At 35.2% G+C, this 14,115-nt stretch overlaps 1 protein-coding gene across 5 annotated transcripts in view; it reads left to right on the top strand.

Moving 5' to 3' along the window:
* The window catches only part of LOC111054334 (baculoviral IAP repeat-containing protein 6), a 101,690-nt gene that overhangs the window by 42,667 nt on the left and 44,908 nt on the right, over positions 1 to 14,115 (top strand). For all 5 annotated transcript variants that reach the window (XM_039426096.1, XM_039426098.1, XM_039426095.1 and 2 more), the window contains 6 exons: positions 269 to 421; positions 967 to 1,124; positions 2,235 to 2,448; positions 5,111 to 5,375; positions 7,790 to 8,125; positions 12,708 to 12,935. In XM_039426096.1, the coding sequence (XP_039282030.1) occupies positions 269 to 421; positions 967 to 1,124; positions 2,235 to 2,448; positions 5,111 to 5,375; positions 7,790 to 8,125; positions 12,708 to 12,935 (1,354 nt within the window). The remainder of the gene's footprint in view (positions 1 to 268; positions 422 to 966; positions 1,125 to 2,234; positions 2,449 to 5,110; positions 5,376 to 7,789; positions 8,126 to 12,707; positions 12,936 to 14,115) is intronic.

Raw genomic sequence — 14,115 nt, forward strand, 5'->3', positions numbered from 1 at the left:
ATATAGTTGGTTTCATACTTTTAATAGTGAAGCTTTATCAGTATCTCTCAAGACATGAAGCTTTTAATAATACAATAGCTTTCATCAACAGAATTTCTCTCATTGAAATATGTCATTAAAGATAGCTTTGAATGCAGTTTGTTGATCAAAGAGAAATTTGAATTTTCCATTACAGAACTCTTTCATGTACATGAAATTTTAGTTTCAACTGTAGTTGAAGTGATGAAATATTTATGTTATTTTATCCAATTGTTTTGAATTTTTGTAGCAAAAGGGACTGCAAAATGATGGCTCATCATTGCCTGTTTGGGATGAAAGCATAACGGCGCCGTGGCAATTGCCCGCTAATTCTTCTGTTGGCTTGTCCAGCATTGAAATGCTATCGACTGCTTTTGATACACTTTTCGGACAATTGAACCAGGTAATTAGCTATTTATCTCTTCTCTTTGAAATCGCAACTCTGTCACAATAATTTGAGTGATTAAAAGTCTGTGTTCTGCTCTAGATATAAATTTCATGAAATTATGTAATTTATTAAATAGAAAATAATCACTAGCTCACTTATATCATTCTATTTCCGACACGACCAGTTTAGGGCAATTATCACATTTTTAAGTGTCAAAACAAATTCAAACTTGAACAATTAGCAGCCCTATAAAAATACTTGAATGCAATTTATTATTTTAAAGTACTTAGTCCATATTCAGAGCAATATTTGTATAAAATTTAGTTTTTAATCAAAATGTATTGAAAATATCTGCTTTGTAAGTTGATGAACTGAAAATCGGACTCAAATTGATGATGTAAAAAACATAGGCTTGGCTTAACCAAATGTTTTGAAAAGTTTTATTTATAAAATTCGGGAGGGAGAGAGTTTTGAGCTCAGCCTGTTTTCTCTTTCATTTATTGTAAATTATTTGTGCCTCTATTAATAAATTAATTTTATGCTCTGTTGTTTGTTTGTAGAGCCGAGATGGTGACCTGGAAGCCGTTGTACAACTTTGGCTGACGTTGAGCACTGAGAACGATTCGGGTGGCGGAGGAAGAAACTTTGACGCATCAGTTGTCCCTCTCATTCAACTGTCGCCCTCGGCCATTTCCTCGCTGATGAGTACGCTTGCTAAGTGAGTAGAAGTCTATCTATTTGATTTTCAACGGTTACACCAATTTTTAACTCAAATACAATAATGTGAAAGAGTACAAAATAACATCTTAACATTTCCTAATACAATATACCTTGATAAACTTGACGAGATGATTGTTATGAAATGGAGGATTCTTGCAGAAAAAGAGCACAAAGGTAATATGATTAATAAATGAGACTGCCTCAAGCAAGAGAAGTAATTATTTATTTTTATATTCTTAAGGCTTCTTTTGGAAGAGAGATCCTTTCGGATGTTCTGCCTCGCCGTATTATACCTCTTGTACAATTAGATGTACAGCTCCAATAAATGTACACTTGAGTTGATAGGTTATGAAAAGTAGTAATTCAAATCATTGAAGTCAAGTATATGATATGATATCTTCAATATTGAAGCTCTTGATTACTTGATAAGTTAGTCTAGTTTTAGGGGATATTGAAGGCAATGAAATGTCGCAATAGTGGATTCAAAAAAAACTACTCTATTTTTAGAAAATTGACTAATATTCAGTTCCAAATTTCATGGGTATTATTGTTCTTAAATGACATAGATGCAAAGATTTTCATGCAATGAAAAGTGTTCTTTGTTGGAAAATGAGTGATTCATGTTTGTAAAAGGAATGACTATTGGTGGTTACCCCATACCATAAAGGAAGATAACATAAGAAGCAACACACACATGCTTTCTTTTCTCCAAGCCTATACTTACTAGCACTGATTCATTTTCCTTCAACTTTTCAAGTTTGTTATTCTAGTTGATGCATTCTTGTCTAGTTGATGATTTCATGTTTTTCATCCAAGTACTTAGATAGGGTTGTTTTAAATATTCATTAACTACAAAGAATTACAAGAACTCGTCTGAAATAGAATGAAAAAGGGTACTAGTAGTTCTTTTTAATTATTAATGATTGTATTATTGTTTAAAATCTGCTTTTAGCAACTCGCACACAGTAAAAATGTATTATAAATATTTCCTTGGTTTTGTGTGGCTACAACGTGGCCATACAACATGTTGGAACAACATGCTGTTTTAACGTTCTGCTACTTGCTGCTATAACATACTGCTATATCATGTTGCTTGTCTGTGTTGCAGTCGCGGCGGCATATCGGTGCGCGAATGGTGCCTGTCGTTCCAGGCGCTGACTCTGTTCTCGAACCTGCAGTGTACGTCGCCCCCCACCTCGCCCACCCCCTCCAGTGACCAGCTGGAGCATGCGCTGTGCGGCGCTGCCAGCCTCGTTGTCAACGACGCCAACTTTGTGCCAATGCTCGACGCATTCCTCTCCAGTCCGCATATCAAAGGATGTGTGAGTAGTGTCAAAATTTCACCTAGTTTCTCGTGTAGACTAGTATGAACTTCTAATTTGCTTTTACGCTTGTTAAGGTCATAATATTTTGAATTAATACATAGTATTGCATTTACTCATCTAATAATTATGTGGGATATGGTAGCTGAATAAATTAAAACAATCAGAGGCCGAGAACATGAGAGAAGTAAACTGTAAACATAGTATAACGTAAGGAAAGTTGAAATTAATGTGATACAAATATATTGCCGTTGAACAGCGCGTTGGCTACTTGGATGCGTGCGACCTTTGAAGCATCCGGATTAACTTCAGGCTCCTTCCAATGCACACAAGGTACAGGAAAGGATGGGAGAAAAGTGGGGAGAAGGTTATTCGCGCAATTTGCTCGCAGGCTTGCAACCTTATATACTTAATACTCAACAAAATATATCAATATTTGAAGAATTGAAAGAAAATATTCTCCGCTATTTTATTGTAGGTACTTTTTCTGTATCCAGTAACTAAAAATCCGTAATTAATAATTAGAGCCTTCTCAATTAGCAATTGAATTGCATGCAACTTTCTTATCTGAAACTAGATATTCTACTACTATTACTTGAATAGCCATTTATGTTCTAAATTTTCTACTATAAATTAATAATTTATCAACAAAATTGTTATTTTCTCTAGGAGATATTTATTAAATAGCTCGATCTCATTGTTGCAAGGGCTATGGGTAACGTTTCTTCCGAACGTTGTTATTGATTCACGATTCCTTTTGGTCTGTCACACTACTATTCATCTTTATTATTAGCTATTCATTAAATCAGTATTGATGTACATGTTCAAGAATAAAATATATTTCAATTCAGAGTCCAATCATCATTACATGACAAGACATTCCCGCTTTCATCACTCGGGTATTCAACGAAACACCCGTTCAGCCTGTGATAGGAATATATCATACCTATGCCACACTATTATGAATAACATTCCTCAAGAAATAAGTCAGCCGGGCGCATGTAGTTTTTCAAAATATAAATCAATAATTACAAATTGGATAAAAACGCTGAATGAAGATCAATGTGAACGGCTACTTCAATCTATTTATCAATAGGATATTGGTTACTTCTAATGTTTTTGATATTCTCTTTGTCCCAATCAATATATCTTTTTGCCTAGCGGTTCACCTTGTGATGACCAACGTGTCTGTGGTGTGTGTGTGTGTGTGGTGTGTGTGTGTGTGTGGTGTGTGTGTGTGTGTGTGTGTGTGTGTGTGTGTGTGTGTGTGGTGTGTGTGTGTGTGCGATTATGAAATTGAAAAAACTTATTTCTCTTAAGTTCAATCAGGGAAAAAATGTATACTTTAATCACACAATACTGGACTCATTGACCCACGAACAGGCCAAAAAGGTCTATGTGGGCTCTTATATTTCATTAAATAGAGTGAATCCACTTGGGATAGGTGCAATAAGATAAGTTATACCACAGTAATATATGCTAAAACATTGTTGAACTGGATTAAACTAGGAATATTATTATCATAAATATAATATAGATATATATGATAGGGAATAGGATAAGGTATTAATAGTATTATTTGTATTACATATCTCAAGTTGTGTATTTGCTCTGTTGAAATATTATTGTAAATTGTGTAAATTTTGCTGAAATAAATTCAATTCAATTAATTTACACGGTTAATATTTTATTCCACACTATTTCTCTGACGGTGGAGCTTTTCAGAATTATTCTCATATTGCAGCATTAATGTTAATAGAATTTCCTTCAGCTATTCTCTCTGTTGCCAATGTTGAGACACCAATCAGAAGAGTATATTGCTAAAAAACAATTTTTTTTATTGCTTACTATTAGTAGATCTGCCAGATTTAAATTGATGAGGTAAATATATTTGCTGTGTGCAGAAGTCTTGTGGCAAACGAACAAAGCAACAGACGGACGGAGATAATCCAGATGGACGTGCAGACAGACGAATAAAATCATCCCTTTCCAGGTGTTGAATGTTGAAACACAACACACACAGTCTGTGTCTACTTATGTCTGCTCAACTCTGCATGCAGACGTTTGATTATTTTTTCCGTTTGTTTACGTCTGTCTGCTGCTGTGTGTGTTCGCCTTTCACACGATTTACTTGTATTAATTTCGATTCAATCAATTATTTTTATTTACATTTTTTTTTAATATTTAGTTCACTATTATATTCCGAGAGATATTACTTTTTAGTGGCTCTTTCTCGTATAAGACAGAGAGGCCCGATGCTCTTACCTTCACTAATCACTCTCACTACCTATCAGCATTTTCCCTACTTTTATTTCAGCATCCAATTGTGCACAGCATGCTTACTCCTCCCCACTACTCTATCTATGCTACAAACTGTGGATGGAGAAATCGGTTTCTCCTCTTCAAGTTAAATTGAGTTCAATTGTAAATTGAGAGTGTAATTGAAGAATGTTGAAGTGACAAATAACCTAGCTACATTTGGACTGTTGTGAAAATTAGAATTGGAACCATTTTGGGTGTAAGCCTGTGGTACTTTTCTGTAAGTTTTGTAATTCTGAATTATTAAATAAATAGAAGTAATATGTCTCGGACTATAGTTTATAACACTATGCTAAGTAATGGAATTGGACTATTTTCATTTGAAAATGTTTTGGTTGTGCAGGCGGGCGTATCAGTGTGCAACAGCCTTCACGAACTGCTGGTTCGCCTGGAGATGCGCTGCGACGTGGTGTCAGGTAACAGCACGTGGGGCAATCGCCTCAAAGAGCTGCTGCTGAACCTGGTGTACATGCTGGTGAGCGAGGGAGGCGCCATTGCGGCGCTGTACGGCCCACTCGACGCCCAGACCGGACTCATTCTCCTCCTGCTGCATCTCAACTTCCCCAACATCAACCTCAGCACAGCTGTTGGCATACTCCAGTCTGTCGGTCAGTCAATCAGTCTATCTAACTACTTTTATTACGACAAATCTAACCTTCCGGTAGTCGCGCCCTACTCAATCACACGAATAGTCACGAATAGTGTTGTAATTTTTACAACATCCAATTTTCCAAGGGTTATGCACTCTGTTTACTGTCAAAACATATTAATTAATTGTATAATTACTATTCCCATAACATTGAAACATCACGTCTATAAACATTTGGATAATCACCATTTCGTAGCCCAAAAAGGTATACCAAACAAAGCCATCAATTTTGTGTTATTGGTTCGTTTACAGTCCCCGTATACAGTCTTTCCCTATCATACTTATGCACTGTCGCGACCAAATGGCACCTAAAGACTTGACCATTGCTCGGTTGATACTGCAACTCAGTGCAATTATGAGGAGACTCATCACTGACACCACCGCATTCAATAGTTTTGTGCAGCAAAAAAAAAAACTGACTGTTGTACTTTTTACAACAGCGTGACTGCAGGAAGGTTATGGATTCAAATTTTCCGATCATTCAAGGGGCATTTACATTAGTCAAGTTTACTTGAATTCAAGTCGGAATGTATTTTGCAAAAGGATTCGGACATGATACTAAACCTGATCACTCAAGGAGCATTTGCATTAGTCAAATTTACTTGAATTCAAGTTGGAATGTATTTTGCAAAAGGAATTGGACGTAATACTAAATTTGATCACTGAAGGGGCATTTACATTAGTCAAGTTCACTTGTATTCAAATTTGAATGTAATTTGCAAACTTGAAGTCAAGTTTACAAGGACAGGAACTTGAATCTAATATGCCTACCAATGTAGATCATTCTTCAAGTTTTGTAGACTTTGAACATGTTTGACTTTTGAATTCAACTTGAATCTTGAAGGTACAATTCAACCTACAAATGTGAAAATGATATAAAATTGCCAGTCAATGTACAATGAATATAAATAGTACTAAACAGAAAATTAGGAAGAAAGCTTCGAAGTAAATTACAGTTTTTAATATTATGATTATATACTTATGAGGTTATGAAAACTTGACTTTCATAAGTTTTCATAATCGCCCATTCAACTAGAAAGCTTAAAACTTCTTGACTTCAAGTGAACTTGACTAATGGCCATTCTTTAGGCATCATCTCAGTTTAAACGAAGATTTACCAGATGTTACTTTTCCATTCAATTTTATTTTTGTTCTGATTGGATATTTTCCTCTGAAAGCCATTGATTTTGTTTTTATAACTGATATTCTCAAATTGTAACATTCAGCAACTCTGTCCAACATGAAAACTGATTTTTGTAAGGAATCTTCATTTCTCTGAATTATCACTAAGTCATCTGCATACATAATTGAATTCACAAAATTATGGGTTGAGAGCTGTATACCTGAGTCCACCAAAGTTTTCCATGTGCGTAACATGTCAACATAAATATTGAATAAAGTCGGCGATATACAACAACCTTGTCTAACCCCTTTGTTTAAGCCAATGGCATCAGTCAAACCCCCCTTTACTTGCAGGCGAATTGTATTATCTATATAATATAGAGGCTCTGCCAAAATCACAAACACATAATTTGTACAATATAATTGCCAGATAATGACTTGAAAATGGCATTAATAGCCGAAACTTGTCGTGTCAAAATAATTCAAAAGGGTACTCAGATTTATATTTCCATTTATATTAAAAGTAGCCATAAAGAAAAAAGACAATATAATTACCAGAGTACACAATAGAAATAGACATTGATTGTAACTTGAGTATAACAATATTATCAATGTAATATTTGGCACTGCCAATGTAAGATTTCTTGTAAGAGTATCCTCATTGTACCGAACACAGACTCTGATAGTAATATGTGGAAATCCGCCTTCATTCTTAATTTGTACAAGCATGCATCATTGAAATTAATTGGATAATGGGAGAAAAAAGGAAAATATCGAGCTATTTCTCTTCCAAATTCAGATGAAATAACGTAGTATAAAATGAGATAAGGTTTTCACTTTCACAGAATTCAACACAAAAAATGAGTTCTATAGAATTAATTGAATCTATAGTATTCTATATAATGTGTATTCTCTAAAGAATCTGTAATTGAAAGGTTTATAAACAATGTATTTCCTATTTAATTCATTATGGTATTTATTCTATAGAATGTATAGAATCTTCTATCTTCTATAGAAGTGTAGAATATAGAGGTATGAATATGGGGGATAGAAATATGACTCGATAGTGTCATACATTATGAGTTTAAAGCAATAGCTGGTCTGATTTAATTTGATCTCTTTAATTCTTTGCTAATATCTGTGTAGCAGAAAATAGAATATGCAGAAATAGAATGTTATAAAGCATATAGAATCCAATTTTCAATAATTATTGTTTATTGAATCACAATTGATGATGAGTTGTGTTTGCAGGCGTGCTAATCGAACGCTACGTGCTGAACGCGGAAGGCACGGGTGGCGGAGGCGGGGCCAGTGGGCGGGGCGGTCGTGGTGGGGGTGGGGCCTCGGAGGCCCCCTCCCACAGCGGCAGCCAATCACAGCAGCAGCAGCCAATGGGCGGGTCGTCGCTCACCTTTGTCCTGAACAACCCCTCGTGGGAGCACCTGTTGATTGTGATCATCCGCCTGGTCACCAACCTGGTGCAGACGCCGCTCGAGGCGCCGCCTGGCGAGGACACGCAGACTGACGAGCACAAGGCCGCACACAGCAGTCAGGCGCCCGTCAAGGCCAAGTGTGTCGCTGATTTCGGTCAGTTCAAACATTTAAACTTCAAACATTCATATTCTTGTATTCTTCAATTTTCAATTTCAATTTCAATTTATTTTCCTTTACACACATACATAAAATACAAGTAATATTAAATTACAACAAGAACAAACAACTAGCAAATTAGTACAAAAAAAAACAAAAATGTCCGTACAAGATGCTAATTCAGAATTTGGTGTAAAGGGGTGGGATTGAAGCTCTTCCAACTATGGTTACCCATGTACTAGGAAGGCTTTCAATCCTTGAGAGGGAAAATAAAGGATTAGGAAAAAAGGTGAGGTGGGATGATAGGATAGTTAATTTAATAAAGAAAAATAAATAAAAAGGTTCACACTAGATTGGTAAGTGAGCACACAAAAACACTAAGTTCCTCTTTTACTTTGTTTTCTAAAGAAAGTTTGTTTGAATAATTCTCAATTCTAATGTTCAACTTACTTAGTGCCGTTTGCACATTGCCAGTCTAAACGAAATTTCATTCTAAAGCTGGATACTCGTTTGTGCTTGAATGCCGTCGTCGACCACGACAGAGTGAGGATCTCAGATTGTGTAGATTTCAATTTGTCTTAATAACCTAACAGATTATGTTCAATTATGTTTTAATGGGGGGAGGTGAAGTTTATACTTTTGAATGACAATATGTTGATATTATTCGAAATTTTCTGATTCTTGAATAATAAACACAAAAAATGACGAAAAGTTATTGGATCAGCTGTTTTAGGTAACAATGCTTGTCGTCGACGACTGCGGAAGTTCACGCACAAACGAAAACGTACCTTAAACAGGATTTAATCGCTATCAAGTCTCGTTTGTTATAATGTAGTTCAAGCTAACAGCAGATTGAATTCAGTTTAAGCTTGCACTCTGCAAACAGCCCTTAGTGTTGGTTTTGGTATAATAATTAATAAATCGTACACAGCATGTATTAGTTGTCATTTTCGCTCTTATTTCATTCTTTTCAAGCAAATATTTACATTTATATAGTGTACTAGACTAGTAGTTCTGTGAACAGTAGACCTCGCGCAGTAATAAACCTCAGCCTCCTCTTATACTGTCCATCAGAGTAAATCCTGTCTGTATGTCGTATCGGCGAGATATCGGTGTGAAAACGGCTAATGGCTGTTGGGGTTGGTGTATCAAAAATACTAACATCAAAAGCTAATCTCCTTCAAGACATACCGGCATCAGGACAGCCCAAGTTCAAAGCTTTGGAGGTGTATTAATGAGGCTATCGGGGAGGGGAAGAAAGAGTGTTGTAAAATTGGAGTTGATGCCAAGAGGTTGAATGACTTTTTCACCAATGTTGGGGAGAGACAGGCTAAAACTATAAACAATGATCCCACAAGCTCTCCAAATTTCAATTTCAACAACGATGTAATTGAAACTCCTCTACCGAATTCCTTCTTATGAGACCGACAAACTTCAATGAAGTTCAAGCGACAATAAAAGAGCTGAAAAATAACTGCACCCCAGGCTTGGATAATCTCAATAACACAGTACTCAAACATATAAGCCACACTATTTCACAGCCGCTTTCCGTGATTTTCAACAAATGCTTTGAACAAGGCTACTTCCCTAAACATTTCAAACCGCCAAGATAAAACCTTTATTCAAGCAAGGAGATCCCTTGGACCCAAGTAACTACAGACCAATCAGCCTTATTAGTAATCTAGCAAAAATCATGGAGAAAATTATGAAGAAGAGATTAGTTGTGTATTTGAACAAGCATAAAATAATAGATAAGAATCAATTTGGATTCCAGACTGCGAAAAGTACCGAAGATGCGTTAATTGAATTTTCTAATATTGTTTCACAAAACTTGAATTCCAATTACAAATCTATAGCAGTTTTCCTGGATATTAAAAAAGCCTTTGATACTATACCACATAGTTTTCTTTACAATAAACTCGAAAGATATGGCTTTAGGGGAATATTTCTAGAACTCATAAAGAGCTACTTGAGAGATAGAACCCAGTCTTTAACAAGCGACGGACTTACTGATGTCTCCAAAATGACCTCCTACGGTTTGCCTCAGGGAACGGTACTATCACCAATCCTCTTTATATTATATGTCAATGACTTATTAAAGCTGAAATTAAAAACGCCACAACTATATCATTCGCAGATGACACTGCAGCTATTTTCCATGGGGAATCTTGGACTGGGGTACATGAAATTGCAGAACAGAACTGTTTGCTCATAAAAAATTGGTTGGACAGAAACACCCTGAGCCTGAACATTGAAAAAACCAATTACATCACCTTCGCATTCAATACAACTGGTAAACCTGATGAGAATTTAAATCTGAAACTCCACTCAAACTGCAACAATAACTGCACCTGCCCTACTATAAAAAGAGTCAAAAGTACCAAATATCTAGGTGTCCAAATAGATGAAAATTTGAAGTGGGACATACACATAAAATTTATTTGCAGAAGAATGAGATATCTATCCTATAAATTCTACGAAGCAAAAAAAATTCTGAACTCAAAACATCTAAAAATGGTTTACTTTGCACTGGTCTAGTCCATAATTCAGTATGGTATATCCGTATGGGGGGGCTGTTATAATTCTCACTTAGAAGAGCTTTTCATAATTCAAAAATCAATAATCAAAACAATTTTAAATAAACCCAGACTTTACCCAACCGACTTGACTTTCAAAGAGTTTAATGTGTTAACAGTTAGGCAGTTGTACGTAATAAATGTAGCGAAATATATAATCAAACATAAAGCTAATTTTCCTTGCACAAATAACACAATCAATAACCTGTACAATCTGAGACCCTCCTCAAATAAGTATCTTATGTACAATACAAACATTGAAACCATCAGAAGACAACTTATATATTTAAGGACTAAATTGATAAATAAAATTCCTGAAGAATATATCTGCTGCGCAAAATTGACTAAAAAAATAAAACATGATATTAGTATTTGGATTAAAACGAACTATTTTTTCTACCTGTGAATTAAACAAAGTAAAAGAGGAACTTAGTGTTTTTGTGTGCTCACTTACCAATCTAGTGTGGACCTTTTATTTATTTTTCTTTATTAAATTAACTATCCTATCATCCCACCTCACCTTTTTTCCTAATCCTTTATTTTCCCTCTCAAGGATTGAAAGCCTTCCTAGTACATGGGTAATCATAGTTGGAAGAGCTTCAATCCCACCCCTTTACACCAAATTCTGAATTAGCATCTTGTACGGACATTTTTTTTTTTTTGTACTAATTTTGCTAGTTGTTTATTCTTGTTGTAATTTAATATTACTTGTATTTTATGTATGTGTGTAAAGGAAAATAAATTGAATTGAATTTAATAGTGCATAAAAATTGCATTCGATGAGGCATGCAATTTATAGTCTACACAGCTGTTGATTTTTCACCAAGTTACATTGAGATATTGAATTGCATGCGCCATGGCATGCAATTTATAATCAACTCGACAGCTGATTTATGATGAATAATTCTATAGTGTGATTTTTACTCTAATATTGACTTATGAAGGAGGCTCCTTTTTCCTTTTATATCCTTCAAATGCAAAATTTCCAAAAACCTTGTATATACGTCGACGCGCAATTTAAAAAGGAACATACCTGTCAAATTTCATGAAAATCTATTACCGCGTTTCGCCGTAAATGCGCAACATATAAACATTTAAACATTAAGAGAAATGCCAAACCGTCGACTTGAATCTTAGACCTCATTTCGCTCGGTCAATAATCAGAGCGTTTGTGAGAATTGTTGGTTGCTTTGTTAACTTCTTAATATCGGGGGACCGAGCTCCGCTCGGAGTAAGAAAGTATGGAAAGATTATTACGAAAGAAGAAATTATATATATAATTTATAATTTATAGTTCATACAGAAATGTTCTATCTAATCACAGTGAGTTGAGATCAATTCCCAGAGGAATGCAAAAATTTCTCTCACAAAGGCCGGTTGCACAAAAGCCGGTTAAATAAGCTCTGATTGGCTCTACTGGAATTAATCAGGGGTAAAATTTAACCGGCTTTTGTGCAACTAAGCTTTTTTCGGCACTAAGTTCCTGATTGAATGATTACAAAAGTTCAACAGCTGAGTCATAATTTTATCTCAGTCCCACAGATATGCACTCGCTCACTCACTTCAATCATCAACAGACGACGAAATTATCATCTGTTTTTCCAAGGATGAATAATTGTATTATCATTTTCATGTCCTTCAGCGAGTTTTCCCTGGGATGAGACCTAGTGCAATCGAATTTTTATATCATAAACCTGCTATGTTCCAAATTTCGTAAAAATCGTTAGAGCCGTTTTGGAGATCCGTTGAACATAAATAACCTGATATGAATATATATATACAGAAAATACAGAAATTGCTCGTTTAATATAATAGAATTTCATTATCGAAGTGAAATATAATGAGGTAAGAGCTATGAAATGAGCCTATAAAATAGGGATAGAATATTTTGAATAAATGTAATTCTAAGACTAATTACGTTATTAATTATTGTTAAAAATATTATTATTGATATGTATATTCAATGAAAAAGACGCAATAATAATATATTGTGTTTTTTTTAGTGGTACAACAAGAACGGACAATGGCACAGCTGATTGGTGGCCTGGGAGGCTGCCAGTGGTCGTCATTCTCGATGCTGCGTAGTGGAGGAGGCAGTGGGGGGTACTCCCCCGACTCGAGTGACCCGGTCTCCATCGGCGACGCCCTCCTGCAGCTGCTCTCCACACTCGCCAACAAGGCCACCGATCCTAAACTCATCCTGAAGCCGCTATTCACGCATCTATCGACATGTGAGTATTAATTAGCAGTACATGTAAAAACTTGAATCATCTCTTGAGCGGCTCAGAGACTTGCAATACTAATGTACAATATTATTGGCGAGGTATTGACATCAAGGAATGATAATAATAATAATAAATCTTTATTTCGGCAAAATACAAAATCACTAGAAAATATTTCCAATCAATAATACAATAATAATTGAAATATACACACATAATCATAGAAATGAACAATACATTCCGAATGAATAGAATTGACACAGCTAGTAAAGTGATTTTGTGCGCTAGCAGTCAGTTATATACATATAAATACTTCATGAATATTTAGATTTAATAGAGTTGATCTTGGATCAGGAGAGATGTTTTAAGCCCGAAATTGACACGCAATATTATTGTAAAACATAGTAAGTAAAAGTAATTAAATTCGTATGGCTTTTGATGGTGGGGAGTCCCTTGTGGGAAGGTTCCACCTCACCTGAATGTATAATTTAAGCCGTCAATGGGCCTTACGACAATTGGCTTACTTCAGCCGGGACCGACAACATATTGTAAAGCATAGTACCTACTTGAAACGTCAGGCCGCAGTGTCTATGTTGTGTTCACGACAGTAATTTGTTTGGCCTGATTTTATAAGTGGGTGCTATATTGTACAATAATATTGAGCGTTTATTTTGTGCTTGAAAGAGATGTTGATCTCTCAACATCCCATATCAACTATATCGTGCTTTTATGAAATATTAATCATGTAAATTCAATTTTCCTCGATCAAAATACCTTGTCAACGATTTTACCACCTCGTTTTCAAGTTGCATGCTGGCTTACGTGCCTTTATCAATTACTAAATAATTTTCTATAAACTTATGATGTGAGATTCATGGAAAAACGTTGAATTTTTGTTGCTTAATAGTTTAGAATACTCGGAGACTTTATGACGTGTAGATTTCACCCCATAATTGAGGTTGCTTTCTCATGGGATAATGTTTGTATTTCCACAGTTGTTGTTTATTTATTTGCTACATATTGTTCCGTCATCTTTTATTTTGAGTTGCATTAATTGATTTATTATTGAACATTTGCTTTATTTTTTCTTTTAATTTTTGCTGCTACATAATCAATTTGATTGTATGGGGTTTTCATTTGTCCTACTGTTCTACTATAGTCAGAGTCCGAGAGATATTACTTTTAACAC

This window comes from Nilaparvata lugens, chromosome 4 (genome assembly GCF_014356525.2).
Source record: "Nilaparvata lugens isolate BPH chromosome 4, ASM1435652v1, whole genome shotgun sequence".
Taxonomy (NCBI): domain Eukaryota; kingdom Metazoa; phylum Arthropoda; class Insecta; order Hemiptera; family Delphacidae; genus Nilaparvata; species Nilaparvata lugens.